The following is a 26312-nucleotide window of genomic DNA, read 5'->3' on the forward strand; positions in this document are numbered from 1 at the left end:
TCCTGAGTGCATGAGCCAGGAGTAACCCCTGAGCATCGCCGGGTGTGACTCAAAAAGCCCCCCCCCCCCAAAAAAAAGAGTGACTTGTTGCAGGATCGTGTTGGTCTCTGTGTGTGCGGGTAGGGCTATCTCTGACATGACAGGTGGCTGTGCAGGCAGAGGCATATCTGAGGCGACCTGGTTGGGAATCTCCAGGACTCACGAACGTTGGGGCTCAGGATTGGGCTGGAGGAGGAGGAAGCAAGGTCCAAGGTGAGCAGGTGAGGGCCTCCCCCACTGTCTGTAGTCATTCAGTCTTCTGTGATTTTTATTTGGGGGCATGACACAACAGTGCTCAGGGCTTACTCCTGGCTCTGCACTCGGATCACATATGTGATCAGTCCAGGTTGGCCACATGCAGAGCAAGTGCCTGACCCACTGTGTATCGCCCCGGCCTTGTAGCCATTCAGTGTTATATGAGAAGAGATTGACCAGATTATTCTCCTGGGATTTAGATCTAGAACTAAATTTTCTGCGATATGGGATGTTCAAACTAAAAGGTAAGGCCTCCTAACTACTGGATTGGCCTGGCCTGCGGAGAATGGCTGCTCTTTTAGAGGGATTTGCTTGCAGGGGATCAAACCCGGGTTGGCCGTGAGCAAGGCAGATGCTTTACACATTATCCTATTGCTCCAGCCCCACAAAGCATCACTGGTTTTGAACTTGCACTTGGGAAATAGTTCAGGTCAGAAGTTCCGGGCTCACTTGAGGACAGTTCATTTGTTTTTTTCCCTCAGGGCCATGGCCAGTGAAGACAAGGACGCTGGTGGCATCCATTTCCCATTCCCCTTCACTCCCTATTCCATCCAGAGAGACTTCATGACAGAGCTGTACCACGTGCTGGAGGCGGGCAAGATTGGAATCTTTGAGAGTCCTACTGGCACTGTAAGTGTGAGGAGGTGGGCCTCAGGGTCCTAGAGCCCCTGGTGAGGACGGTTCAGAGTCAGCTGTGTGTGTGTGTGTGCGTGCGTGCATGTGTGTGTGTGTGTGTGTGTGTTGGAATCTTTGAGAGTCCTACTAGCACTGTAAGTGTGAGTAGGTGGCCCTCAGGGTCCTAGAGCCCCTGGTAAGGATGGTTCAGAGTCAGCTGTGTGTGTGTGTATGTGTGTGTGCGCGCGCATGTGTGTATGTGTGTGTGTGTGTGTGTTGGAATCTTTGAGAGTCCTACTAGCACTGTAAGTGTGAATAGGCGGGCCTCAGGGTCCTAGAGCCCCTGGTGAGGACGGTTCAGAGTTAGCTCTGTGTGTGTGTGGGGGGGGGGGGGGGGGGCAAGATTGCAATCTTTGAAAGTCCTACAAGCACTGTAAATGTGAATAGGTGGGCCTCAGGGTCCTAGAGCCCCTGGTAAGGACGGTTCAGAGTCAGCTGTGTGTGTGTGTGTGTGTCTGTCTGTCTGTCTGTCTGTCTGTGTGCTTGTGTGTGTTTGTGTCTGTGTCCCTGTGCAGAGAAGTATTTTTCATGGTTTAGAAGCTTGGCCCAGTAGTTCCATCACTTTTAACTCTGTGAGTCCTCTATTTTATTGCTCACCTCTACCCCAGAGTCTGAGAAATGGGAATTTGCATGAACCAGAAAACCATGGTCCATAGCACAGAAACAGCAGATTTCTCTGGGCACACACATGGCTTTGATATTGAAAACACAGACATTCCTTTGTCTTTCCCAGAGACTAGGTGACTGAGTGATTGAGGGGTCCAGTCAGGGATCCCAGTCCCATTTTTTTTGTACCTAACTTTGAATGAAGAAGAGATCTCAGACTCAGTTGGAAAGTAGAAAAGTTTATTGGAAAGTAAAAAGGAAAAGCAGCTCCCCAAGTGGGGAGGAACTTAGTATAGGACTAAGTTAAAGGAAGGAGTTTTGTGAAGGCTCTTTTAAGGGCTCCTGGCATCCCTGATTGGTTGGCAAGTGTTTGCAAAAGGTGCCAGAAAAAATTACAGTGGTGTCGACCTGTTCTAAATCTTTCTGGGCATTTTTGCCCCGTATCTTAGTCTCCCTGTCGGCCTAGGCTCCAGGATAAGTTTTATGGTCCTGAAAATCTCTCTGACAGCCGGGCAGGCCTTTGAGTGTGTGTGTCAGGGGGACAGGTGGCAAGGGAAAGCTGCGTTGAGGAAGGTGGCTTCCTTCTTCACTGGTGAAGGGAAACACATCTTCCAGGCTTCGTTGGCAATTATCTCAGTTTCCCCGTCAGCCTAGACTCCGGGGCAGAGTTGGATGTTCGTGGGAAGGCCTGGGAACGCTGAGATAGAGCCTTGGGGGTGGAACGTGTGTCAGGTCGATGGGGGAGAGATGGAACATCTGGAGAGAAGAAACTGTGGCTTTGTCTCTCCCTGGCAAGGGGAAAACTAAGGCTTCCTCATTTAATAAAGACATTTATTAAATGTTTTTAAATAACATTTAAAAAATAGGGGCTGGAGCAATAGCACAGCGGGTAGGGCTTTTGCCTTGCACATGGCCAACCCGTGTTCAATTCCCAGCATCCCATATGGTCCCCTGAGCACTGCCAGGGGTAAATCCTGAGCGCAGAGCCAGGAGTAACCTCTTTGCATCGCCGGGTGTGACCCAAAAAGCAAAAAAATAAATAAAAAATAAAAATAAATAATAATCCTGGGGCCAGAGAGAGGAGGGCACTTGCCTAGCATGTGGCCAACCTGGGTTCGATCCCCAGCACACCATATGGTCCCCTGAGCATCGCCAATAGTGATCCCTCAGTGTAGAGCCAAGAGTAAGCCCCGAGCACAGCCAGATGTCAGTACCCCCTTGCACCCCCCCCCCCAGTAAAACAAACAAACCAAAAAAACATAATCCAAGAATAATGAAGTTCATTTTAAAGATAGGTTTATCTGATTTGATTTCTTGAGTGGGCTTCTTTGGTTTTGTTTCAGTCAGACCTGGTGGTATTCGGGGGCTACTCAGTGTTCTGGGTTGGTCCAGCCCTTTGAATATTCCCTAAACCCCCTATCTCTATTTTTGGTCCTTTTGTTATTTTGATTGAGCTAAAATTGAAGCTTAACAATATTAGTTTCATCATAGTGTAATGATATATTTGCATATACTGCAAAAGGATTACATTAACTCTGATTACCATTTGTCACCATGCATCATTATATTTTTCATTTTATTTAAATGATTTACATAGGTACTGTAATTAAATCATTACAGTGCTGCTAATGTTCATGTTTCAGGAGTGCAGGGTTGCGTCCCTTCTCAGCGCCCCTGCCCCCACGAAGCAGACTCGGCTCTCCAGGCCGACTCGCAGGGTCTCTTCTGGGCCTTTGTCTCTTCCCTTCCCTCTCTTTCCTTATACTCCATGTATGAGAACGCTCACTTGGTGTTTGTCCGCCCATCGCCTTACTCCACTGAGCATGACGCCCTCCAGTTGCAGAGAGGGAGCAGCACTGTAGCACGATAGCACTGTCCTCCTGTTGTTCATCGATTTGCTCAAGCGGGCACAGTAACGTCTCCACTGTGACACTTGTTGTTACTGTTTTTGCCATATTGAATACGCCATGGGCCACGGGGAGCTTGCCAGGCTCTGCCAAGAGGGCGGGATATTCTCAGTAGCTTGCCGGGCTCTCCGAGAGGGACGGAGGAATTGAACCCGGATCGGTCGCATGCAAGGCAAATGCCCTACCCGCTGTGCTGTCGCACCAGCCCGCAGAAATTCATCTTTTCTTATTGCCAAGTCATCTTCTATTGTGTTTTGTTTTTGTTTTGGGGATGTACCCGGTGGTGCTCAGGGTCTACTCTTGGCTCAGAGTACGGGGTTGTTTTTGATGGTGTTGGGGAACCAACTGGTGCTGGGGACTGAGTACCGTAGGCCTCCATGCACAGCAAGTGCTTCCACCCTTCTACGCTCTCTCTGGCCCCTGAACAGGTACTTTTAATTCTTAGAACTGTTGAAGGAGGGAGGCTGGAGCAATAGCACAGCGGGTAGGGCGTTTGCCTTGCACGTGGCCGACCTGAGATCGATTCCCAGCATCCCATATGGTCCCCTAAGCACTGCTAAGGGTAATTCCTGAGTGCAGAACCAGGAGTAAACCCTGTGCATCACTGAGTGTGACCCAAAAAGCAAAAAAAAAAAAAAAAAGAACTGTTGAAGGAAACCTGCATAACATCTTGAAATTAAACTGTTGCTGGGCATTTCTGAGAGACGTCTCTGCAGGCACAGTGGAATTTAGCATAATAAAGCAAATCGATTTGGCAACTTTGACCTCTGTTGCCCTGACCTGTGGGACTAGTCAACATGCATAACAGGGAGAGGGTGTGTGAGTGGGAAAAAAGAGAGACAGAAGAATGGGAGCAAAATAAGACTCTGATCCAGCTCCAAATTTATTTCTCCCAAGTTAGCTTTTTATAATTGATTACATGAGGAAGTGGGCAAAATGGGGAATTAACAAAACATGCAGATTTTCAATAAATCATAGTGTGATCCCTAACAGTGGGCTCATGGCACTTACCCCGGGTATAGTTCAGAAACTTACACAATGTATTTTAACATTTTTCCAAGAAGAGATTAGTTCCTAAATTGCAGGTCAGGCTGCACTGACATTTTGGCCCCCAGCACTCTGTCCGACACGGGTGGGCCTTAGAGAACGAGACAGACAAACACACGAAACTTCCGAGTTTTAGGGTCCCCTGGGCAGCCTTGAGTGAGCACACAGGCCAGCCACTTATTCAGTACATCATCGCTGCCCCAGCCTGGTTCCCAGCACCTGAGCCATTGACAGGGACATTAAGGACAGTTAGGAAGCATTTCGGAATTTCACAGGTACATTAAGAGTTGAGGCCGGGATATTTCACACAGCCGATCAACAGGCAGCCCTAAAGTATGGGAAAAAATCATGACAATTTCTTGTCCTATTTTTGCCCCTGTTGTCGTGCACATCTAAAACACCCTAAACTGGGTGGCCGGAGTGATAGAACAGTGGGTAGGGCACTTATCTCGGCGCACAGCCAACCCAGGTTCTCTCTCCAGCATCCCATTTAGTTTCCCCAGTCCTCCAGCAGTGACTGAGAGCACAGGCAAGTGTGGCCCCAAAACAGAAAAACAAAAAAAGTAAAAGATCCTAAACTTCGATGTGCTGTCCTTTCCTTTCCTGGCCTCCCCAGGAACAGAGATGGGACCACAGACTGATGGTCAGAATGGCCTGTTCAATGCAGAGCTGTTAGCATACATATAGAACGTCTGAGGGGACTCGAGGTATAGGACTGCATAGAGGTGGGATTGATCATTTACAGAGGTCGAGAGGGTCAACAACACTTTACCGTAAATCCCAGACTAGATCCTCAGCCATTTCAGCTTGGCCTTCCCCATGAGGGTCCTATCTCTTAAGTCATGACAGCTTGCATCAGGACTGTGTTTTTATGCTTTCTAGACTGTCCCACTGATGCTGGGCTGGCTTTGCCACTCTTTGTCCTGTTGTTTCTTCTTTTTTTTAATTGAACCACTGTGAAATACACAGTTACAAATCCATGAATGGATTTCAGTCAAAGCTTGCCACAAATTGTAGGGGTGGGGAGAGTGCACTTAGGACAGAGAAAGGACCTCTGTGACAGTGTGAGTTAGAAATGATCACTTGGGACAAGAACTGAGTGCTGAAAGAAGGTAAAGGGATAGACATGATCGCCTTCCAGTACCTGTACTGCAAACCCTCATGCCCCAAAAAGAGAGGGAGAGGGAGGAGGGGAGAGAGGGAAATGTCAGCTGTAGGGGGAGGCTGGGGTGGACATTGTGGGGAGGTGTGGGAATATTGTATTTCTCTTTCCTGTTTTCTCATGACTGTTCTCTTATTAGTTTCCTTCTTTTCCCAGAGTAGTCTTAGTGTATGTAGGTAATTGGAGTTTTCTCTTTTTTTTTTTTTTTTTGTTTTTGGCTGAACTGTCAGTGCTAACAGGGACTCAGAGATCAGAGATCGGGCCTGGGGGTCACCCCTGACCGTGCCAGGAGCAGTCTGTGTGTCGGTGACCGACCTGGGTGTCTCCCTCATGCAGATTCCTGTGTTGCGCTCTCTCCCCATGCCCAGATGTCTTTCTTTCTTTTTTTTTTTAATTTATTTTATAAGAGTTCACAATATTTGATTACATTTAATATTCAGACACCAATCCCACCACCATTATACTTTCCCACCACCATCTTTGGGATGTTTCCATCCTAAGCCCCAAGCTCTGTCCCAAAACACAACCAAAATAATATACTTTGTATTGTCTGTTATGAAAAACTACTGAAAATGCTACAAAAAAGTATCCATAGAGGGAATAGTGTGACGATTGTTCTATTTTGGCAGGGGCCATTAAGACCTTCTTTAGGATATCACAAACATGTTGTTAAAGGTTGAGTGATGTGAACTTTCGTATATATATATATATACATATATATATTTCCCTCTATGATTGGTTGCCTACTATTGAACACCATCAGATGTGTGGTACGCTTGGAGAATGGGTAGGGAGTGTCTTATGATGTGTCCTACAAAATGCAGCCACACGGGTCCAGGAATAGGTTCACTCATGCGTGAGGCTTGGCCCGAGCGTGTGGGGAGCAACCTTGAGCTTGGCGGCGGTTGGGTAATGGAGTTTTTTGGCTGCTGGGTCTGGGTCCCTTGGGGCAGGGAGGGCTCTCATCCGCCCCCCTCTGGAGCGCCCCAAGTGAAACAGCCCGGCATGGGATCCCTTATGCCCAGGTTTCTTAAGGCTCCATTGACTGGCTTCCTCACTGGAACACGTGGGAAGGTTGTTTTGTTCTATAATTCTAACAGTGTTTCCTCCCATAGGGAAAATCTTTAAGTCTTATCTGTGGGGCCCTCTCATGGCTCCGAGACTTTGAGCAGAAGAAGAGTCTGGAGGAGTCCCGTGTCCTTCAGATGGGAACCGACCTCCTTCGTGGCGGGAAGGACCCGCCCCCACCTGTCTCCTGCCAAGACAGCCCCAGCCTGCCAAGGCCAGCTGGAGAGCCCGACTGGGTCACTCAGTTTGTGCAGAAGAAAGAGGAAAGGGATCTGGTAGACCGGCTCAAGGTGAGGGCCTGGGTAGCGCGCAGTGGAGGGGTGAGTAGGAAGGGGACCGGGCTGGGCCCTGGGGCTGACCCGAGGCAGCTCTTGCGTTGCTTTGCTCTCTGGAGCCCTGGACTCTCCTGGCAGCTCTCTGAGTGCTGGGTGCTGTGCCTCTTGCTGCCTTGTAAGCCGATGTCAGCAGACATTCTGCATTGGTCCATTTGGTTGGCCATTTCCTTTTCCTCTGCCTGGGAGGGCATCCAGTGGGTGGTCAGTGCAGCACGACTCGGCAGTGCACTCTCACTGCGAGAGCGGGCTTCCCACCGCATTCAGTTGTTATTGTTGGCTTATTAGCTGTGCTGATGCATTCGAGGCAGGAGTGGTGGGTGCCAGCTTGGTGCTGTTGCTCCAGGCCCTTCAGGGCGCACGAGGCTAGTGGAGGCAGACTTGCTGGGTGGCCTGTTGGGGACCGTCTCTGGGGATGAGTGCGATGGCTCCCACATGGGCAGGCACTGGGTTAGCAGGGAGGCTCAGTTGGGCGGTTCCAGCAGGGCCTTCCTCTGACGGCTTCCCCCACAGGAGGAGCAGGTCCGGAGGAAGAAGCGAGAAGAGCGCCTGCAGCTGCTCCGTCACAGTGCTCAGTTCCAGCATGCAGCCAGGCGTGCGGTGAGGGCCTCAGAGGGGCGGCCGGGGGCTGCCCACGCAGGGGCCCGTATGGGGAGACCCCGGGAGGCCGAGGCTGCTGTGTGTGTGCAGCTGCTCTGGTAACCGCCCCATGGGACGAACGGCCCAGGAGCGGGCACCGGGACCAAGACTCCTTTCTCTCTCCCACCACCGCCCTGCGCAGAGGCAAGAAGAGGAAGAAACGGAGCGTCTCCTCCAACTCAGCAGGGAGCTGCTGGCCGCGGGTGCAGGGGCCGAGCAGGAGCAGCTGGCTGCTGGGGAGGAGGAGCTGGTCCTTGCTGAGTACGAGAGTGATGAGGAGAGAGGAACAAGAGGAAGAGCTCTCGGGGGGTAAGCACTGCTCCTGCCGGCCTCCGCACTCAGGCCAGAGTCAGGCAGCTTCTCTGCTCCCCCTGCCCTCCTCTGGCCAGCCCTCCCCTCGACCAGGCTGTGTTCCTATGTTTCCTCTGGTACCCCTCGCAACAGCGTCCGTGTGTCCCTTCCCGTGTGGAAATTGAGGCCCAGGGAAGTGCTTTGTCAGGTCAAGGGTACAAGGCAAGATGTTGGAAGAGTTGGGGCCGGCCTTCGTCCTCCACCTTTGGGCTCCCATCTTTTCTTCCTGTGGCCCCTTCTGGTGTGGTTTCTTTTCTATAACCCCTCGCTGGCCTGCTGGTTCCCCCTCGTTTTGTGCCGCCATCTGTGGTGAATCCCTTGGATATGTCCCCCAGTGAGAAGTGCTGCTCTCAGCTACGGATACTCTGGGTCCACCGTGGTTGGTTCAGGGCACCAGCCATCAGGCAGCCCCTTCGCCTACATTTTTCTCTCACCGTAAGGCATCTGTTGAACTGGATGTATCAGTTTCTTTTTAAGTTTTTAAACATTTTTATTTGAGGCACCGTGATTTACAATATTGATAATAGCAGGGTTTCATTCATAGAACATTCCATCACCACAGCCACAACTGATGACTTCTTAACCTCCTGGTTGGACTAGAAGCTACTGAGGACTGAACTCGGATGTCAAGGTCCTCTGTCCTTGTGCTTTCGTTTCCTAAGTCCCCTTGGCGTGTCTGCTCCAGGCAGCACTGTCCTCACACCAGGGCTGTAGAGCCAAATGAGAGATGGGACATTTTCCTCAGAGAGTTCACGTCAGTGTAAATGCAGAATGTGAGTGAGCAAGATTAACCTCTAATCCCTTGAGAGTTTATGGGGGCGGGGGGCTATGGTACAAGAATCGTCAGTTTCGTTCTTTTGCACGTGGCTGAATAGTTTGCCTGGCCCATTTACTGAAGGGATCAATCAGCCTTCCCTGTCGGTATCACTGGCTCCTTCAGTTAAATGCCCGATAGGCCTGGGCGTACTTAGTAACCTGTTTCCTGCTTAGTCTCTTTCTATGGCAGTACCATAGTATTTTTCCAGTTTGGAGGATCATACCTACTGTGCCTCATGCTTGGAGAGCTGTGAGTAGCCCCTAAACAAAGTCCTTCGCTTCCTGCAGTGCAGATGATTTCCACATTACTCTCTCTACTTTGATTACATTCAATATTTTGACACCAGACCCACCATTATTATTTGGGATTTTACCACAACACTCAGATCTGCCGAAAAGGCAACAGTAGACAATTTGTTTTCTATTGCTTGTTATAAATAATATATGATGCTGGAATTTCGAAATTTTAACAATTAAATCTGGAGGGATTTCTGCCAAAAGCCGCTGGGTTCCAAGAGTTGTTCCTGAGTCTCTGGGATCATGGCTGTTAAGCAGCTTGATCACAAGCCAGAGAGGCCTTTTGTGGGCAGCGACTTGGGGGTCTCGTTGGGGCAGGGAGGAAAGGGCCGGCTCCACCCCCATCCCATGAGGCTCCATGTGTCTCATCACTGCGGGCCCAAACCTGACTGTTCAGTGGCCTCTAGAGGATGGGGGAGCAAGGGAAGGAAAGCACCCTTTCCCCGCCTGGGTAATCTACTGCAGGGGCTGGACGCATTTCTGCCAAAAGCCACTGGGTTCTGAGATTTGTTTCTGAATCTCTGGGATCATGGTGGTCAAGCAGTTCGATCAGGAACCAGAGAGGCCATGCCTCCAATTATATAGCTGAGCCGGAGGTGGTTTGTGGGTGTGTCTCCCACATACCTGACTTTTGGCCGTTTACTTTCTTGGTAATCTTGGCCCCAAGTTGTTGGGATCTGGCCAAAGGCACAGCAGCAATTTTGGGGTATCTGGAAGTCTGAAGGCGCCATCAGGCTGCTGATGCACTCGCGTCACAGGTACAGATTGGCCTGCTGGCGACACCATACCCCAATAAACAGATACTTTAAATGATAGAAGAGATCTATGATTTTCATTGTATTGGCAGATCTGTGACCACCCTTATACTACTCCTGCCAAAATAATTGTTCAGGGGCTGGAGAAGTACAGCAAGTTGGTCACTTGCCTTACAACAGTTGACCTGGGTTCTGTCCTCAGCACCATGTATGGTTCCCTGAGCCCTCAGGAATCAGGAGTGATTTCTGAGCACAGAGCCAGGAGTAAGCCCTGAGCACCACCAACCCCCAAGTATGGCCTAAACACATACACACACACACACACACACACACACGCACGCACGCACGCACATGCACACATGCACACACAGACACAATAAATTATAATAAAATAATGAATTATTATTTTAAGGAAATCAAGGAAAAGGCATGGGATGCTCCTATGTGTAGGACCTACCTATGAAGGGGTTCTGTGGGCCTCTAGTAAGGATATGGATGACACGTTCAGTTGGGAATTTCGTGGTGAGGCCTCAAGGTCAGTTGGAGGGAGGTGAGGGAGGAGGGAGAGCCTTTCAAGCAAGGACAGGCGAGTGTCCAAGACTCTGGGATAAGGAGGAACTCCATTCTCTGGGGGATCTGAGAGCCGTGGTGTGGCAGGAGGTGACTGGTGAAGGGGGTGGTTTTCCAGTGAGCAGCTGGGTCACACCCACTGAAGCTTTGGAACCCCCTTTCTTAGCAAAGGGGGGAGTGGTCGCAGCGTTGGTGGAACCTGCTTGCTGGGATGAGTCTTCTGTCTCCGTTGGGGGCTCCACACTCAAACCTCTGTGGTTGGCCTCTGAGGAGGAAACCACCTCCTCATGCCCAAACTAGTCACAGCATTAGGTGGGGGTGGTGAGCTGAGTAGCCGAGGGACTGTGCTCTTTCCATCCTCAGAGTCGAGGAGGAAGAGGATCTCCTGGAGGAAGAGCATGTCACGAAGGTGAGAGTTGGGGTCACGTGGGTGGGTGTGGTTGCAGAATGGGCCTCCCATCCCTGGTCCGCGGGCTCTGGGCGGCTGTGTGGGAGTACGGGAGGGCACCGAGACCAGGGCGGGGGGGTGAGGGGCATTGGGTTTCCGTTTTCCCTTTTCCACTTTCTGGCCGGTCTTCTTGCAGTTATGGCCGATGTCTCCTCTCTCTGAGCCCGTGCCTTCTCCTCCAAGCAGATTTATTACTGCAGTCGGACCCACTCGCAGCTGGCCCAGTTTGTGCAGGAGGTTCAGAAGAGCCCCTTTGGCAAGGACACCCGTGTGGTCTCCCTTGGCTCCCGGCAGGTAAACTGAGGCAGATTGTCTCAGCACAGGGCCTCTCCACTCTTCCTCCCTGGTCCCCCTATTCCTCTTCTGGGAACAGGAAAGTGAGGGGTGCCTGGAAGGCCAGGCACTGGGAGAGTCAGCCTTTTTGGACCTTGTGGGGACAGGGAGGCTGGGCAGGGAGCCCCAGTGAAAATCCCATAGATCATTCAGCCAGCACCACCTCTGCTGCTTCTGCCGGGCCAGAACCTTTGTGTCAATGAAGACGTGAGAACCTTGGGCTCTGTGCTGCTCATCAATGACCGCTGCCTGGAGATGCAGAGACGCCCACAAGGTACCACCTTGCAGGGCCGTCGGGAGGAGAGGGCACGGAGAGGGGTTGAGGGACCGGAGGAAAGGACAGCGCTGAGGTCATCCCAGTCATTCCTCTGCTCTCGTTGGGAAAAAGCGCTTTTCTGTCTAGGTCAGAAGCCCTGACTGGGGCAGGGGGCCGGGGGGGCCATTGAGGGACTCGCTCTAGAGACCCTGAGAGAGCTGGCGGCCCTTTAGGACCCCAGGCCAGACCTGGCCCCTGACCCAGGGTCTGGCCATTGCAGAACCAACTCCCGTCCCCGCAGACAGTTTCTCTTCTCAGCCTGTCCCCTGCGCCCCCTCAGAGAAGCTGAGCCAAGCGGAGGAGGAGAAGCCAAAGCGGCGACGGCGGGAGCAGCGGGCCTCGTGCCCCTTCTACGGCCACGAGCAGCTGCAGCTTCTCCGGGACGAGGTCCTGGTGGCGGTGAGGGACATCGAGCAGCTGGTGACTCTGGGGAAGGAGGCCCACGCCTGTCCCTATTACGGGAGCCGGTTTGCCATTCCCGCAGCCCAGGTGAGCCCAGGGTGCTGGGCAGGAGCTCTGGCCGGTGGAGCGCCTCGTTGGGATTTGGGGTGGGCAGGATGTCACAGGCAGGGCCAGACTGGTTGATGTCCTGTCCACTGGTGACATGTCCTCCTCTCCCCTAGTACAGAGGGTCAGAGTGACCCTGGCTCTTGGTGCTGTGGGCCGCAGGAAGTTGGCGTTATCGGGAAACAGTAGTTAAGAGGCAGGAAGGAGTGTCTTTTTTATTTTATTTTATTTTGCTTTTTGGGTCACACCCGGCGATGTTCAGGGGTTACTCCTGGCTTCTTAGGAATTACTCCTGGCGGTGCTCAGGGGACCATATGGGATGCTGGGATTTGAACCCGGGTTGGCTGCGTGCAATGCAAATGCCCTACCCGCTTTGCTGTTGCTCCAGCCCCAGGAGTGTCTTTTTAGTGCAGCTCCATGACTGTGGCCAGAGCAGAAGCTTGGGGCAGTGGATGGTGGGGCTCAGGAACATGGTAGTTTCCAGAAGCTTTTCAGAAACTGCCACTTGTGTCTGGACTTGAAGCTGGTCTTGAAAGAAAACTGCTGCTGGGATCAGTCACAGTGGTGTGGTTAGGGGGTCAGAACTGATCTGGCAGACATGGAGAGTATCATGCTCAGTGAAATGTGTCAGAAAGAGAGAGACAGACATAGCAGGACTGCACTCACTTGTGGAGTGTAAAATGACATAATGTGGAGATGGACACCCAAGGACAGTAGGCACAAGGGCCAGGAAGATTGCTCCATAGTTGGAAGCCTGCCTCATGAGCTGGGGGAGAAGGCAGCTGGAGTAGAGAAGGGATCACTAAGAAAATGTTGGTTGGAGGATTCGTTCGGGATGGGAGATGTGTGCCAAAGTAGATAAAGGACAAAACGTGATGACCTCTCAGTATCTATATTGCAAACCATAATTCCCAAAAGTAGAGAGAGAGTATGGGGGAAATTGCCTGCCATGGAGGCAGGGGGAGGGAGGGAAAGGGGGGGATACTGGGGAGATTGGTGGTGGGGAATGTGCACTGGTGGAGGGATGGGTGTTTGAACATTGTATGATTGAAACTCAAACATGAAAGCTTGTAACTGTATCTCACAGTGATTCAATAATAAAAAAATTGTTTTATTTTTTTGCTTTTTGGGTCACACCCGGCAATGCACAGGGATTACTCCTGGCTCTGCACTCAGGAGTTACTCCTGGCGGTGCACAGGGGACCATATGGGATGCCGGGAATCGAACCTGGGTTGGCCGCGTGCAAGGCAAACGCCCTACCCGCTGTGCTATCTCTCCAGCCCCAATAAAAAAAATTTTAATTAAAAAAAAAACTGATCTAGCTATTCTCATGCAGCACCCTCCTCACCCGCTTTTTTTTTTTCCCCCTTTTTGGGCCATACCTGGTGGTGCTTGGGGGATAACTCCTGGTTCTGCACTCAGGAATCACTCCTGGAAGGGTTGGGGGACCAGGTGAGAGGCTGGGGAGCGGACCCAGGTTGACTGCAAGGCCAACGCCCTCCCTGCTGTGCTGTCTCTTCAGCCCCCTCATGCAGCTTCCTTACTGCCGTGGGGAGAGCCTGGCCAGAAGACAAGCTCTGGGTCAGTTGTCAAAGGCGCAGGCGCCTGATAGCGATTCCCTGTGGCGGTTAGAAGCCCATCTGGAGTGGAGCTCGCGAGGCAGTGCGTCCCGAGAAATCAGAAACCTTCCCTCGCAGCCTCGGTTGTCTGGGCCCCTTCCTGGCCGCTGCCACAGCACAAGGCTGGGCTTGGACACTTGTGTGCAGGTCCAGAGCAAATTTGAGCTCCTCAAATTTGCAGGATCTTCATTTTGTTTTTGAGTCACAGCGTAGTAGTCGTCAGGGCTTCATCCTAGCTCTGTGCTTGGTGATCCCTCCTGGCTAGGGGGGCCGGATGTGTTCCTGGGTCCATTGCTGGAGATTGAACTGGGGTCAGCTGCATGCAAAACTTGAGCCGTCTTTTAGTCCTGTTTTTGTTTTTGCTTACGTTGTTTGATTTTGGCTTTTGGTGTTGGTCACACCCACGAGGGCTCAGGGCTTACTCCTGGCTCGGTGCTCGGGAATCACTCCTGGTGGTGCTCAGGGGCCATATCAAAGTGCCGGGGATCAAAGCTGGGTCAGCCGTGAGCAAGGCAAAGGCCTTGTCCTGTCTCCAGCCCAACCTGTGCTGCAGCTGTCTCCCTCCACAGTGTCTCTCCAGGGACTCCGGGTGGTCATTCTGGGTGGGCCGGGCCGGGCTGCCCGAGGAGGGGGCTCGTCCCTCAGTGCTGCCCTCTGCCTGCAGCTGGTGGTGCTGCCCTACCAGATGCTGCTGCACGCACACACCCGTCAGGCTGCAGGCATCCGGCTGCAGGGCCAGGTGGTGATCATCGACGAGGCTCACAACCTCATCGACACCATCAGCAGCATCTACAGCGTCGAGGTCAGCGGTTGCCAGGTGGGTCAGCAAAGGCTGGGTGGGCGGCAGGATGGCACACAGGGACCCGGTGGTTTCTCTGGGGCCTGGCACTGGATCCCTCTGGAGACGGCTCATGCTGACACTTCCTGGCAGACCGTCGGCCCGGTGGGGGACCCAGCCCAGGAAGCCGCTTGTGCTCCTGCAATGCTCTCACTGGCCTGTCCATAGTCTCTCAGCCCCGGGCGCCTGGGATGTGGGCTCGGGGGCTGGCATCCTTTGGATGTTGCTACTGTTGGTGCTTTGAAGGACTTTCACTGGGGAATGGTCAGCATTTCTGAGAGGTGCTAGACTAGGATGCGGCTTCTCAACCTTCCCGCTGCTTGTTCGTGGGGTGTGAGTCCTTCACGCCGGGGCGCAGAGGGTCAGGGCAGCTCTGCAGCATTTGATGGCTGGTGCTGCTGACCCTTGCCTGTCTCTCAGCTCCTGCTTCCTCACTACGTCCGGTGATCAGTGCCCGAGTGACCGGGGCCCCCGAGGTGACAGCCACTCTGGGAGATCGCGCCCGGCATGAACTAGCCAGAAGATTGACACCTGAGAGTCCATCTGTTGCTTTTAGCCTGCCCTCCCGTGGACACTGCCCCGGACTGTCACTCCCCCCAAGGGGCATGGAAACACCTGCTCTAACCCTGTTCTAAGCCCTGAGCTCACCTCTGGCTTCCTGGTGTTTCATTGGCGTGATCTGGATGTCATGGGCACCCCTGAGCTGACTCTGCCTTCACACCTTCATCTGCTCTCTCCGCAGCTCTGCCAGGCCCATTCGCAGTTGCTGCAGTATCTGGACCGATACCGGTGAGACTCTGCCCGGGGCGGGGAGAACCCTCCTCCCTCAGCAGCTGGATTTGCCTCTGGGAGGAAGCACTGGGGTTCTGTCTCTGATCTCGGCCTGGCCAAACGTGCGCCCACATGCTGGTCACCTCCCAGCTCTCACCCCTTATTGGCTGGATTCTCAGGGCACACGGCTGCCCAAGACGCTCGGGTGAGCATGTAGCTTGTGACCCAGGCTGAAGGGTAGCAGACAGAAGGTCTGGGAGCGGGCTGGGAGCGTCACCACCGCTGTGCATTGTGTTTTCCCCTCAGGAAGCGTTTGAAGGCCAAGAACCTGATGTACATCAAGCAGATCCTGTTCTTGTTGGAGAAGTTTGTGGCTGTCCTGGGTGGTGAGGAGCCCGTGCCTGTCCACACCTTGGTTCTGCGGGTCTCACTGGACTGTGTTCCCTGGAGCCCCGTCAGGACCCCAGGAGTCTCTGTGGTCTCAAGATTTGTTTGGGCCATTCATTTTAAAAAGTTTCTTCTTTTTGTGTGTGTGGGGCGGGGGGGCGGCAGTGTTGGGCCACATCTGGCCACACTCGGGTTATTCCTAGCTCTACACTCAGGGATCATTCCTGGTGGGACTCGGGGGAGCATATGTGGTGCCAGGGATCGAACCCAGGTCAACCGCATGCGAGGCAAGCGCCCTACCCTCTGTACTGTCACTCTAGCCTCTTGGTTCTTTCTCATGGCGTAGTTGAAGCGTTAGAGATCTTTAGAATCAAGTTCCTTTCCTCTTTCTGCATCCTTGGTCCTTTGCAAGACTCCTGCCCCACACAGGAAGTTTTAGGGAATGTTAACCAGAATCCCAACACGCAGGGAGTGGTGGTAGTGGTGATTCCCACTGATGCCTGGCGTGAGAGTCGAGAGTCAGGTGCACGCCTTCACTGGCCAGGCACCATTTGGTACCACTGTAGATGTAAGTGGGAAGTGTTCTCTGACTGAAGTCCGGCCTTAGAGTGCCTGTGAGGGAAGTGCCGGGGCCAGGCACCCTGAGGCTGGGTGAGAGACGGCCTGGCCTGTGCAGAGTCCAGAGTTCTGGACCCAGGTCCCAGATGCCCGGCGGTTCTGGGGCATTTGTCTCTTGTGTTAGTGCTTTGGCTTCCATTTCCGGTGACTTTGCCACTGGCCACCAGATCTGCGTAAAGTGGGGTGAGAATCCCCCCCGTCCTTGCCCCTGGGAGGAGGGGGTCAGACTGGGCTCCCAGGACTCCTGCCCCCTAGGTTCTGTGAGGTGAGCTGGGAACCCCATTGCCTCAAGATTGCTCTCACCTGACAGGCACCATGTAGTGTGGTAGGAGACGGGCCAGACTTCCACCCTCCTGACCTGCATAAATTTTTGTTGTCATCCTGTTTGGGGGGCCACTCCCAGCAGTTCTCAGGGTTACTCCTGGGTCTACACTCAGGAATCAATCTGGTGGGGCTTGGGGGACTGTCTGGGATGCTGGGGATCGAACCCAGGTCAGCTGCATGCAAGGAAGCCCCTGCCCGCTGTACCGTCTCTCCAGCCCCTAACCTGTATGAATTCTTGGTTTTAGGGAATGTTAACCAGAATCCCAACACGCAGAGCCTTGCACAGCCAGGTAGGACACTGGCCCTTGGCCCGAGGCTGGGGGGCGGGGGGACACATCCTGCCTGAGTTGCCCCAGAAACTGGGAGCCCCATGTTCTGAACCAACAGCCCAGGCCCTCTTGTGCTCCCGCAGGCACTGAGTTGAAGACCATCAACGACTTCCTCTTTCAGAGCCAGGTAGACAACATCAACCTCTTTAAGGTAGGGTTTCAGTTTCACCTTGTTATTTTTTTTTTCCTTTTTCCCTCTTTTTGGCGCTGGGGTCTTTGTGTCACACCTGGCAGTACTCAGGGACCCTGTGGGACTTGCACTTGGGTCTCGTGCACGCGCGGCTGCACCTCCGTCCTGCCTTTGCACCCAGGTTTTTCCCTTTAACCGTCTCAAGGCCCAGCAGATGTTGTCCCTTAAGGAAAGTGGACATGCCTGTCAGCTGCAAGGCTCGGAGCCATGCAGACACCACGTGGGTCACTGGGTCTGCGAGGGATGGGGGCAGAGGCGGGGCCTCAGAAAGGCAGTTGACCCTGTGGCCACCTTGGGCTGAGTGGTGAGTGGCGTCCTGGGGTTCTAGAAGGCCGGTGAGAACGCCGACACGTGCCCACAGCGGGCTTTGCTTTTGCAGGTGCGGCGCTACTGTGAGAAGAGCAAGATCAGCAGAAAGGTGCTGACTCCACGCAGGGCCAGGAGGGGCGAGCCGGGCCTTCCTGTCTGCCCTCTGTCCCCCTCCCTGTCTCCTGTGGGACACTTTGCGCTGTGTGGGGGAGGGAGTGCCCGACGGCCTGGCCCAGCCTCTCTCCCACTCACGGCTGTCCCCTCCCCCCCACCTTGCTGTCTTCCCTGTCTCAGCTCTTCGGCTTCACAGAGAGGTTCGGCGCGGTCCTCACCCCTTCCAGGGAGCCACCCAGGCTTGCAGGCTTTCAGCATTTCCTGCAGAGCCTGCAGCAGGGGACGACTGCAGGTGCGTTGGGAGGCGGGGTGAGGCGGGGCGGGGCGGCCCCGACCCTGGCTGCTGTGCTCTGCCTACCTTCTGTCTGCAGCGCCCACCACCTGCCCGGAGGAGGAGGCGGCACCGCCCCGGCCTGCTTCCCCCCTGATGCACATCGAAGGCTTCCTGGACGCTCTCACCAGCGCCAACCAGGACGGCAGGATCATCCTCAGTCGCCAAGGTACCCAGGGAGCGGGAGAGAGCCTGGGCTGGCTGGTGTGTTACTGGGCGAGATGGAGGGGGCGGAGGGGGGCGGGCTGCAGGGTGCTGGGGTGTTGGGTGGTCTTGGGCGAGGGAACCGGAGGGAGGGTAGGGCTTGAGCGCTGACTCCAGCACCTAGGAGCCGTTCCTTGGACTCATGTCTCTCTCGGACCCAGCTCCTTCATGGGTCTAGAGGAGTGAGAGCACACTGCCTCAGAGTGTCATTCCGAGAGGAGAGGGATTCTCATTTAGGTGACTGTCCTCCCGCTCAGGTGCCACTGGGCAGCCCCAGCTTCACATCAAGAGAAGGGTCAGGGGCTGGAGCAATCACATGGCGGGGAGGGCATTGGCCTTGCACGTGGCCGACCTGGGTTCGATTCCCAGCATCCCATAGGGTCCCCTGAGCACCGCCAGGGGTAATTCCTGAGTGCAGAGCCAGGAGTGACCCCCCAAAAAAGAAAGCTTCAAGGAGAAGGGTCAGTTTACTCCCCACGTAGCACCCCCTTTCTGTCTCTCTCAGGCAGCCTTGGTCAGAGCACCCTCAAATTCTTGCTCCTGAACCCAGCCATACACTTTGCCCAGGTGGTGAAGGAATGCCGGGCCGTGGTCATCGCAGGGGGCACCATGCAACCGGTAAGGCCCCAGATGCAGCCTCTGGAGTTTCTGGTGGTTGACATGGGATGGGCTGAGGGCTCTTGGCCACCCTGTGGGTGGGCGTGAGCAGACTGCACAGGCCGCCAGGGGGCACCTCGTCCTCTGTGCTGCAGTGAGCCCAGCCACCCGGCAGCCACTCACTGTCCCTGGAACACGCTGCTGAGAAGCCCTTCCGGAGGTCAGGCTCCAGGTGGGGGTCTCGGCGCCCATCCCCCTGTACTCCCCTAGAGAGAACTTTCTTTTATCCATTCGTTTTCCTTTTTGCAGGGACCTCCCACTCAGTGCTCAGGGGACTTAGGGCCACTCCCAGTGATTCTTGCAGAAACCCCAGGAAGCTCAGGCCCTGTGGCGTCTGGGGTTACCCAGGCCACCCCATGGTGTTCCAGCCAGTCGTGGTGCTGGGGATCTAGTTGAGGTTGGCCACATGTGCTTTCTCTTCAGCACTCTTGTTTTTGAGGAGCGGGGAGTCACACTTGGTTCCTCCTGGCTGTGCGCTCAGGAATCATTCCGGGTAGATTCGGGACCCATATGGGATATCGGGGGTTGAACCCAGGTCGGCCACATGCAATGCAATGCTCTACCTGCTGGACTGTCTCCCTGGCCCCCTTTTCGGCCTTCTTTCAATTTTAGTATGTACAGATTTAGGAAAATATCGTAGAAAGCAGAGACAAACAAAAAGCATTAAAAAATAGGTTACACTTCTACCAGAAAAAGATTTCTTTTTTCATATGCTCTTGTCTTTCAGCAATGATTTTTATAAATACGATTTTTGTAAAAAATTTTACGTACTTGAGTAGCAAAGCAGAGAGTGTCTCTTTGTGTCTTATAACTCACTTTTTTTTCACTCGGCCACAAGAAGCCATAAGCAGTTTTCCTTGTTACCAGATACCTGTTTCTTGGCTGTGTTGTTACCTGCTTATGTTGTATTCTAGAGCCTCTCTTTTTTGAATATTTAGGAGACTTCCAGGGGTTTTTGTCTGTTTTAAATATTAGTATGTTGGGCTGGAGAGAGTGCTGCACAGGGTGGGTGTTGCCACTCCTGGCAGTGCTTCGGGGACCATATGGGATGCCAGGGATTAAACCCGGGTCGGCTGCATGCAAGGCAAATGCCCTGCCCGCTGTAGTATTGCTCCGGCTCAACCTGCAGCTTTCTTTTTTTTTTTTTAATTTTTTATTAGTGAAACACCATGAGGTCCAGTTGTAGACTTACAAATTTTTGTGCTTAGATTTTAGTTATAAAATGATCAAATACCCATCCTTCCACCAGTGCCCATTTTCCACCACCACAGGTCCCAGTATCCCTCCCACTCCCCATCTCCCCCATCCCACCCCGCCTCTGTGGCAGGGCATTCCCTTTTGTTCTCTCTCTCCTTTTGGGTGTTGTGGTCTGCAAAAGAGGCACTGAGTGGCAATCATGTTCAGTCCATAGTCTACTTTCAGCATGCATCTCCCATCCTGGGAGGATCCTCCCAACACCCTTTATTTGGTGCTCCCTTCTCTATCTGAGCTCCCTTTCCCCCTAGCATGTGTGGTTGGCCTCCAAGCCATGGAGCAGAATTCCTGGTACTAATCTCGGCCATTCTTGGGTGTTGGTCTCCTATTTTGTTACTTTATGTTCCCCAGATGAATGCAATCTTTCTATGTCTATCCCTCTCTTTCTGACTCATTTCGCTTAGCATGATACTTTCCATGTAGTACCACTTGTATGTAAATTTCACGACTTCATGTTTTCTAACAGCTACATAGTACTCCTTTGTGTAGATGTACCAAAGTTTCTTTAACCAGTCATCTGTTCTCAGGCACTCAGGTTTCTTCCAGATTCTGGCTATTGTAAAGAGTGCTCCTGCAGCTTTTCTTGCCTTTCCATTTCCCATTGTTGTGTGTGGACTTGTAAATTTTATTAACCCATTAAAATTTTATATATATACAATTGTATATAACATTACATACTATATGCGATATATATATACATATATATATATATATGAATCATGGTCAGCCAACTACACCAAACAGTTGGGTGCTCAGGCCCTGCCACGTGGCACTGCTGGGGCTCCTGGGGCTGGACCAGTGGCACAGGGGATGGGGCTCAGGCATGGTGTGCCCTGAATGCCACCTTGCCCTTGACAGGAGGTGCAGCACTGACCACTGGGCTATCTTCCTGGCCCTGGCTTATTTTTCAGGTTCATATCAAGACATGTTTACCTGATGGGACCCCTCATGTTTCTCTGTTTTTTTAACATGCTACACTGATCTGGGATGCATAGCGATATACCCCTGGCTCACCTGAGACAGTGTCAGCTCCAGATACGAAATAAGTCATTTGTCCAAGAGGCCCTCGTATACTGTGTGTTTTTGTTTTTGTTTTGCGGTGTGGGGGGCAAGGCTGATATTTAGGACTCACACCTGGTGCCAGGTGATGCCATTTCTAGACCACTTGTAGCAGACCTAGATCATGTCTTCAGAATTCAGGAGTGCACATTGCACCAAGAGTTGGTTCGTTTATATGACCTCGCAAACTTTGGGGAGTTTGTCTCATTTTATTGCATGAATTGCTCAGTCACAAAATACGTCACATCATTTCTGATGATAAATCTCCTGATGGAGGGGCCGAAGAGGTAGTACAGTGCTTGAGGCATTTGCCTTGAACATAGTCGAACCAGATTTGATCCCTGACACCCCATAAGGTCCCTCTGTCACAGGAGTAATTCCTGGGCACAGAGCCAGGACTAAGCTCTGAACGCAGCCTGGTGAAGTCCAAACATTTAATTAAAAAAAAGAATTAGTGATGGAAGCTTCCAGTGTTTGCTCTGAGAGTTTATCCCAGTCAGGAGTGTGGCACAAAGGTGTAGACTCACTCACGTCAGGCTTCTCCTGGGCCAGGATTGTAAATCTCCAAGATGGCTGAGAGACTTCTTTGTTTCCGTTTATTTGCATGTTAGAGTTTTCTTGCTTTTTCACTAATATTTTTTTTTCATTTTTTTTTAATTAGTGAAACACCATGAGGTACAGTTATAGACTTATAAATTTTTTAAAAGTGACCTGAGATAGAGTCAGAAAGGTTTGACTCAGGCCCCTCTTCCTCCTGCGCCCAATGGGAGCTGATCTTTCTCTCACTAATCTGCCCTCCGGATATTTCTTTATATTTGTTGACAAAAAAGAAGCAAATGTCTGAACTTCCCTCTTCTTCCTTTTTCACTTATACAAAAGTTGCCTGGAGGGTTTCCGATGGGGTGGGGGTCACACCCTGCCAGAGGGGCTGCTCCCCCAGCTGGTGGCCACATACCTTCTTGCCCCAGACACCTCCAACAGAGCAGTCCTCAGCATTGGAATGTGACACGGGGTTAAATTAAAGAGTAAAGGAGATGGGGGGGGGGCGGGGGGTAGTCAAAAGTTAAAAATAAAGGTAAATCTTGGGGCTGGAGCGATAGCACAGCGGGTAGGACGTTTGCCTTGCACGTGGCCAACCTGAGTTTGGTTCCCAGCATCCCATATGGTCCCCTGAGCACTGCCAGGAGTAATTTCTGAGTGCAGAGCCAGGAATAACCCCTGTGCATTGTGGGTGTGACCCAAAAAGCAAAAATTTAAACAATTAAAAAAAAAAAGGTAAATCTTAATTGGGTGTGTTGGAGGGTTTGGGGGGGGGTTCTTCTTGTTGTTTGTTTTTTGAGACACACCCAGCAGTGCTCAAGGATCACTCCTTGTCCAGGCCAGGGATTGAACCCAGGCCGCCTGCATGCAAGGCAAGTTCCTTATCCACCACAGAGTCTCTGGTCCTAGCACTCAGTTTTTTATTTGAAACCTTGTTATCCTGGGGCCAGAGCAATAGTACAGCAGGTATAGCAGTAGTACAGTGCTTGCCCTGCATACAGCCAACCCAGGTTCAATCCCTAGCATCCCGTATGGTCCCCCAAGCACTGCCAGGTGTAATTACTGAGTGCAGAGCCCGGAGTCATCCCAGACTCTGGGTTTGGTCCCACAACAAAACAAAAACAAAACTTGTTGTTTAAAACCCTCAGCCTTTCCTCGAACCTCTCTTTCCTCATGCACTTGCTGCCTCCCAGCCCAGACCTCTGTCCCGCTCAGCTGTTCCCTGGTTCCCCCTTGCCACGGCCCCCCTCCCCCACCAGCTCGGACCTCAGGTTCCTGGCCCTGTGGGAGAAGGTTGCCCTTGCCAGGCATCTGCGGGAGACAAGGCCCGGTGATGCTCGACCTTTTGGTTTCCAGGTGTCTGACTTCCGGGAGCAGCTGCTGGCGTGTGCAGGGGTGGGACCAGAGCGCGTGGTGGAGTTCTCCTGTGGTGAGCCTCCAGGGGTGCCCGTCATGGCCCCTTGGTACAGTTGAACCTCATGCCCCCCCACAGGCCCCTGGCCCGGTGTGTGAGACTGAGCCTTTGTGGGCTGAGCACTCTGCTCTCCTGTCCAAGCGTTACAGCAGGGACGGGGTGGAAATGGTAGGGGTGGGTGAGAATTACTCTGGTAGTCCTGGTCTGGAAGGGGTGTTCTCTCTATTTTGTTTTGTTTTTGCTTTTGGGTCATACTCAGCAGTGCTCAGGGGTTACTCCTGGCTCTGCACTCAGGAATGACTCCTGGCGGTGCTCGAGGGACCATATGGGATGCCAGGGATCGAACCCAGGTTGTCCGTGTGCAAGGCAAACACCCTATCTGCTGTGCTATCGTTCTGGCCCCTGTTCTCTCTATTTTGGAGACGAGGGTTGGGAGTGTTCTTTTTTGGCTCTGCCTTTGGGAACAGCCTGCTCCTCCAGTTTCAGCCTCCTACTGGGTCTCAAACCAGGTCACGTGATCCCTCCGGACAACATCCTGCCCCTCATCCTCTGCACTGGACCCACCAGCCAGCAGCTAGAGTTCACATACCAGAGGAGAGAGCTGCCTCAGATGGTTAGGAGCATCTGGCTTGCCTTCCTGCAGGGAGGGGTTGGGGGGTCAGGGGAATGGTCTGTGCATGTTTCTCAGGACAAACTGTGTTTCCACCTCCTCACATTCCTTTTTGGGGGGCTCCAGCAGTGCTCAGGAGCTATTCCTGGCTCTGCACTCAGGGATCACTCTGTATGGTACTCAGGGGACCATATGCAGTGCCAGGGATCTAACCAGGGTTGATCCCTGGTTAAATGCATGCAAATAAAGCACTTTAATCCCTGTCCCCTTAAATTCTGCCTATCCCCCCCCCCCCCACACACACACACATACACACACACAGATTCAGTCTCCTGCCATTGGGTCATGGCAGCCCAGCTCTGAACAGTGTTGGTCTTGCCTGGGTTTTCAGTGCCCAGTTGGTTACAGCTGCTTTCAGTCCACCTGGACACTGCATCAGAAAAGTGGGTGGCATACCAGGGGGCTGTAGGCTCTGGCGTCTGTCACAGACGCTTCCAGCCGGTGGAGCATCTGCATCACTGGGTGAACTCTGCAGCGCATTTCAGTGGTAGTTTCGCCCCGTAGTCACCGCCCGGCCTCCATCTGCCTCCCTGAGTCCATCACCTGTGGGCAGGTGAGGGAGTCTCATGGCGCCCCTCGTTTCCCTCAGATGCTCGAGACAGGCCGCATTCTCTGCAATCTGTGCACCGTGGTCCCCGGAGGGCTGGTCTGTTTCTTCCCCTCCTATGAGTACCAGCGCCAGGTCCACGCCCACTGGCAGGAGAACGGGCTGTTGGATCGCCTGGCTGCCAGGAAGAAGGTAAGCGGCCACGGAACCACATCACACACCTGTGCACACAGCACCCGGCAGCTCCCGGTGCAAAACAGATCAGCGTGTTGGGCCTCGTGTGTGGGGGCTTCTCCCAGCCCCCTGGCTGCACCCTGCCCTGCACCCCTCACCACCATCAATTTCTAATCCCTGTCCACTGCTCAGGGTTTCCCCAGAGCCCCTGGCTTGAGGACCGGGGGGGGGGGGGGGGGGGGAGGGCTCAGGCTGCCTGGAGCCCACCCGAGTGCCCACACTGGGTTTGTCTTCAGGTATTTCAGGAGCCCAAGAGTGCGAGCCAGGTGGAGCGTGTGCTGGCAGAGTACTCCCAGTGCATCCAGGTGAGCTGGTGGGCCTCAGAGCCGGCGGGGTCCACCCTGTCCCCACAAACCTCACAGCAGGCAGTCTCTCGCAGAGCTGCAGACAGGAAGGCGGCCAGGTGACCGGGGCACTGCTGCTCGCCGTGGTCGGGGGCAAGATGAGCGAAGGCATCAACTTCTCTGATGACCTGGGCCGGTAAGTGGCAGGCAGCCACCTGAATGCCCGCTGCTGCCCGGGCTCGCCACCGTGGGGGCAAGGGCATGGACGACTCTGTGTTGGGGCCTGAGATGGGCTGGGAACTGCACAGACCATGCCCGGTCGGTCAGGACTGTTGCCCACAGTGGTCTCAGGGGACAGACCTTCTCTGGGGAGAGGGAGCGGGGAGAAGGGGCTGCAGGAAGGCCCAGCTGCCCACCTGCTGCTGGTGCCCATGTGCTTCCTCTAGGTGTGTGGTCATGGTGGGCATGCCCTACCCCAACATCAAGTCTCCTGAGTTGCAAGAGAAGATGGCTTACCTGGATCAGGCGCTTGTGAGCACTCGAGAGGTTCCTGAGTGTGGGCGGGGAAGGTCCCCGTGACAGTCTGCCTTTCTCCCACGGTCCCAGCATGGTGCCCGTAGAGCCCAGCAGTGTCCCGTTGTCAGAACAGAGGCGGGAGGGAAGCGGCAGCTGAGGCCTGTCTCCTTTGCCTTTCAGCCCAGAGCCCCCGGGAAGCCCCCTCCTGGGAAGGCTTTGGTGGAGAGTCTCTGCATGAAGGCTGTCAACCAGTCTATAGGTAAGCCCGGCTGGGGAGCGGGCGCGGGAGTCATGTCGGGGGATGGGTGGGAGTGCTTCCCCACCGCCTCTGGTAGCACTAAAAACGGGGTGCGAGGCCCGTTTCACTCCGCCCCGTCTGCTCGACCCCGCGTAGGCAGAGCCATCCGGCACCAGAAGGATTTCGCCAGCATCGTGCTCCTGGACCAGCGCTACAGCCGCCCGGCGGTGCTGGCCAAGCTGCCCGCCTGGATCCGGGAGCGCGTGGAGGTCATGGCCAGCTTTGGCCGTGCCCTGGCCAGCCTGCGGAAGGTCAGTGCGGCCTCTGCCTCCCGCGCGAGCCTCCGCTCCCAAGCGCTGGGGCCTCACAGTCCTCTTGTCTCCCCAGTTCCACCGTGACAAGGCCGGTCCCCCCGCCCCGCGGCGCACCACCGCCTGACTGCTGTTTGTCTTGGGGCTCTTCTACGAGGTGAAGCCCCAGGAAAGTCTCCGGTCTCCAGCCTGGTCCGCTTCTGGAATTGGGGGCAGCCGGGACCCCAGCTGAGACGAAAAAGCTCGCAAGACTACAGTGTCCCCAGCATTTTCCCAGGGAATGGGGTCCCCTGCCCTCGTGGCAGTGCCCAGCGCCTTATCTGCACTCACCTCCTCACCCGACCTGCCTCTCCCCTTCTCACTAAAACCAGTTTCTCGAGACTTTGCACCCTCTCCTGGAAACCAGGGACGTTCCCCACGTCCAGCCACT

The 26312-nt window shown here is 53.7% G+C and overlaps 1 protein-coding gene across 1 annotated transcript; it reads left to right on the top strand.

Annotated features, from left to right (window-relative positions):
* Positions 1 to 780: 780 nt before the first annotated feature.
* DDX11 (DEAD/H-box helicase 11) lies at positions 781 to 26009 on the top strand. Its single transcript, XM_056119985.1, is given in 26 exon segments — positions 781 to 924; positions 6807 to 7049; positions 7605 to 7691; positions 7873 to 8039; positions 10883 to 10928; positions 11154 to 11261; positions 11487 to 11574; positions 11897 to 12105; positions 14408 to 14560; positions 15324 to 15370; positions 15659 to 15738; positions 16927 to 16971; positions 17094 to 17161; positions 17580 to 17618; positions 17804 to 17915; positions 17995 to 18123; positions 18664 to 18776; positions 23025 to 23097; positions 23592 to 23695; positions 24342 to 24491; positions 24770 to 24838; positions 24913 to 25013; positions 25264 to 25348; positions 25514 to 25592; positions 25728 to 25939; positions 25941 to 26009. Coding segments are annotated over 26 exon segments (2820 nt in total).
* The last annotated feature ends 303 nt before the right edge of the window (positions 26010 to 26312 follow it).

Source organism: Sorex fumeus, unplaced genomic scaffold, assembly GCF_029834395.1.
Source record: "Sorex fumeus unplaced genomic scaffold, SorFum_2.1 ptg000042l, whole genome shotgun sequence".
Lineage (NCBI taxonomy): Eukaryota > Metazoa > Chordata > Mammalia > Eulipotyphla > Soricidae > Sorex > Sorex fumeus.